General features: G+C 67.7%; 1 protein-coding gene across 1 annotated transcript in view; it reads left to right on the forward strand.

Moving 5' to 3' along the window:
* Window positions 1–415, forward strand: part of DAK (dihydroxyacetone kinase 2 homolog (S. cerevisiae)) — a 4,543-nt gene that overhangs the window by 382 nt on the left and 3,746 nt on the right. The window contains 3 exon segments of the mRNA XM_010183417.1: window positions 1–21; window positions 96–206; window positions 284–411. Of these exon segments, the coding sequence (XP_010181719.1) occupies window positions 1–21; window positions 96–206; window positions 284–411 (260 nt within the window).

Raw genomic sequence — 415 nt, forward strand, 5'->3', positions numbered from 1 at the left:
GCCACGAGCCCGCCCAGGCAGGTGACCCCCCCGCTGCCATTGCCATGGGCCAGCTGCCCCTGGCACAACCATGAGCACCTCGTCCCGTTCTGCAGGGTACATCGGGAAGGGCATGCTGACCGGCGTGGTGGCTGGTGCCGTCTTCACCTCACCGGCCGTGGGCAGCATCCTGGCGGCCATCCGGGCAGTGACACAGGCTGGCGCAGGTAGGGTGACACCATGGGTCGTGGGTTGGGGTTTCCCCTCCCCCTCTCCATGGCTTCACTGTGCTCCCCCCCAACAGCTGGGACCCTCCTGATTGTGAAGAACTACACTGGGGACCGGCTCAATTTCGGGCTGGCGCTGGAGCGGGCACGGGCAGAGGGGGCCGATGTGCAGATGGTGGTGGTGGGGGACGACAGCGCCTTTGCCGCCC

Source organism: Mesitornis unicolor, unplaced genomic scaffold, assembly GCF_000695765.1.
Source record: "Mesitornis unicolor isolate BGI_N332 unplaced genomic scaffold, ASM69576v1 scaffold36424, whole genome shotgun sequence".
Taxonomy (NCBI): Eukaryota; Metazoa; Chordata; class Aves; order Mesitornithiformes; family Mesitornithidae; genus Mesitornis; species Mesitornis unicolor.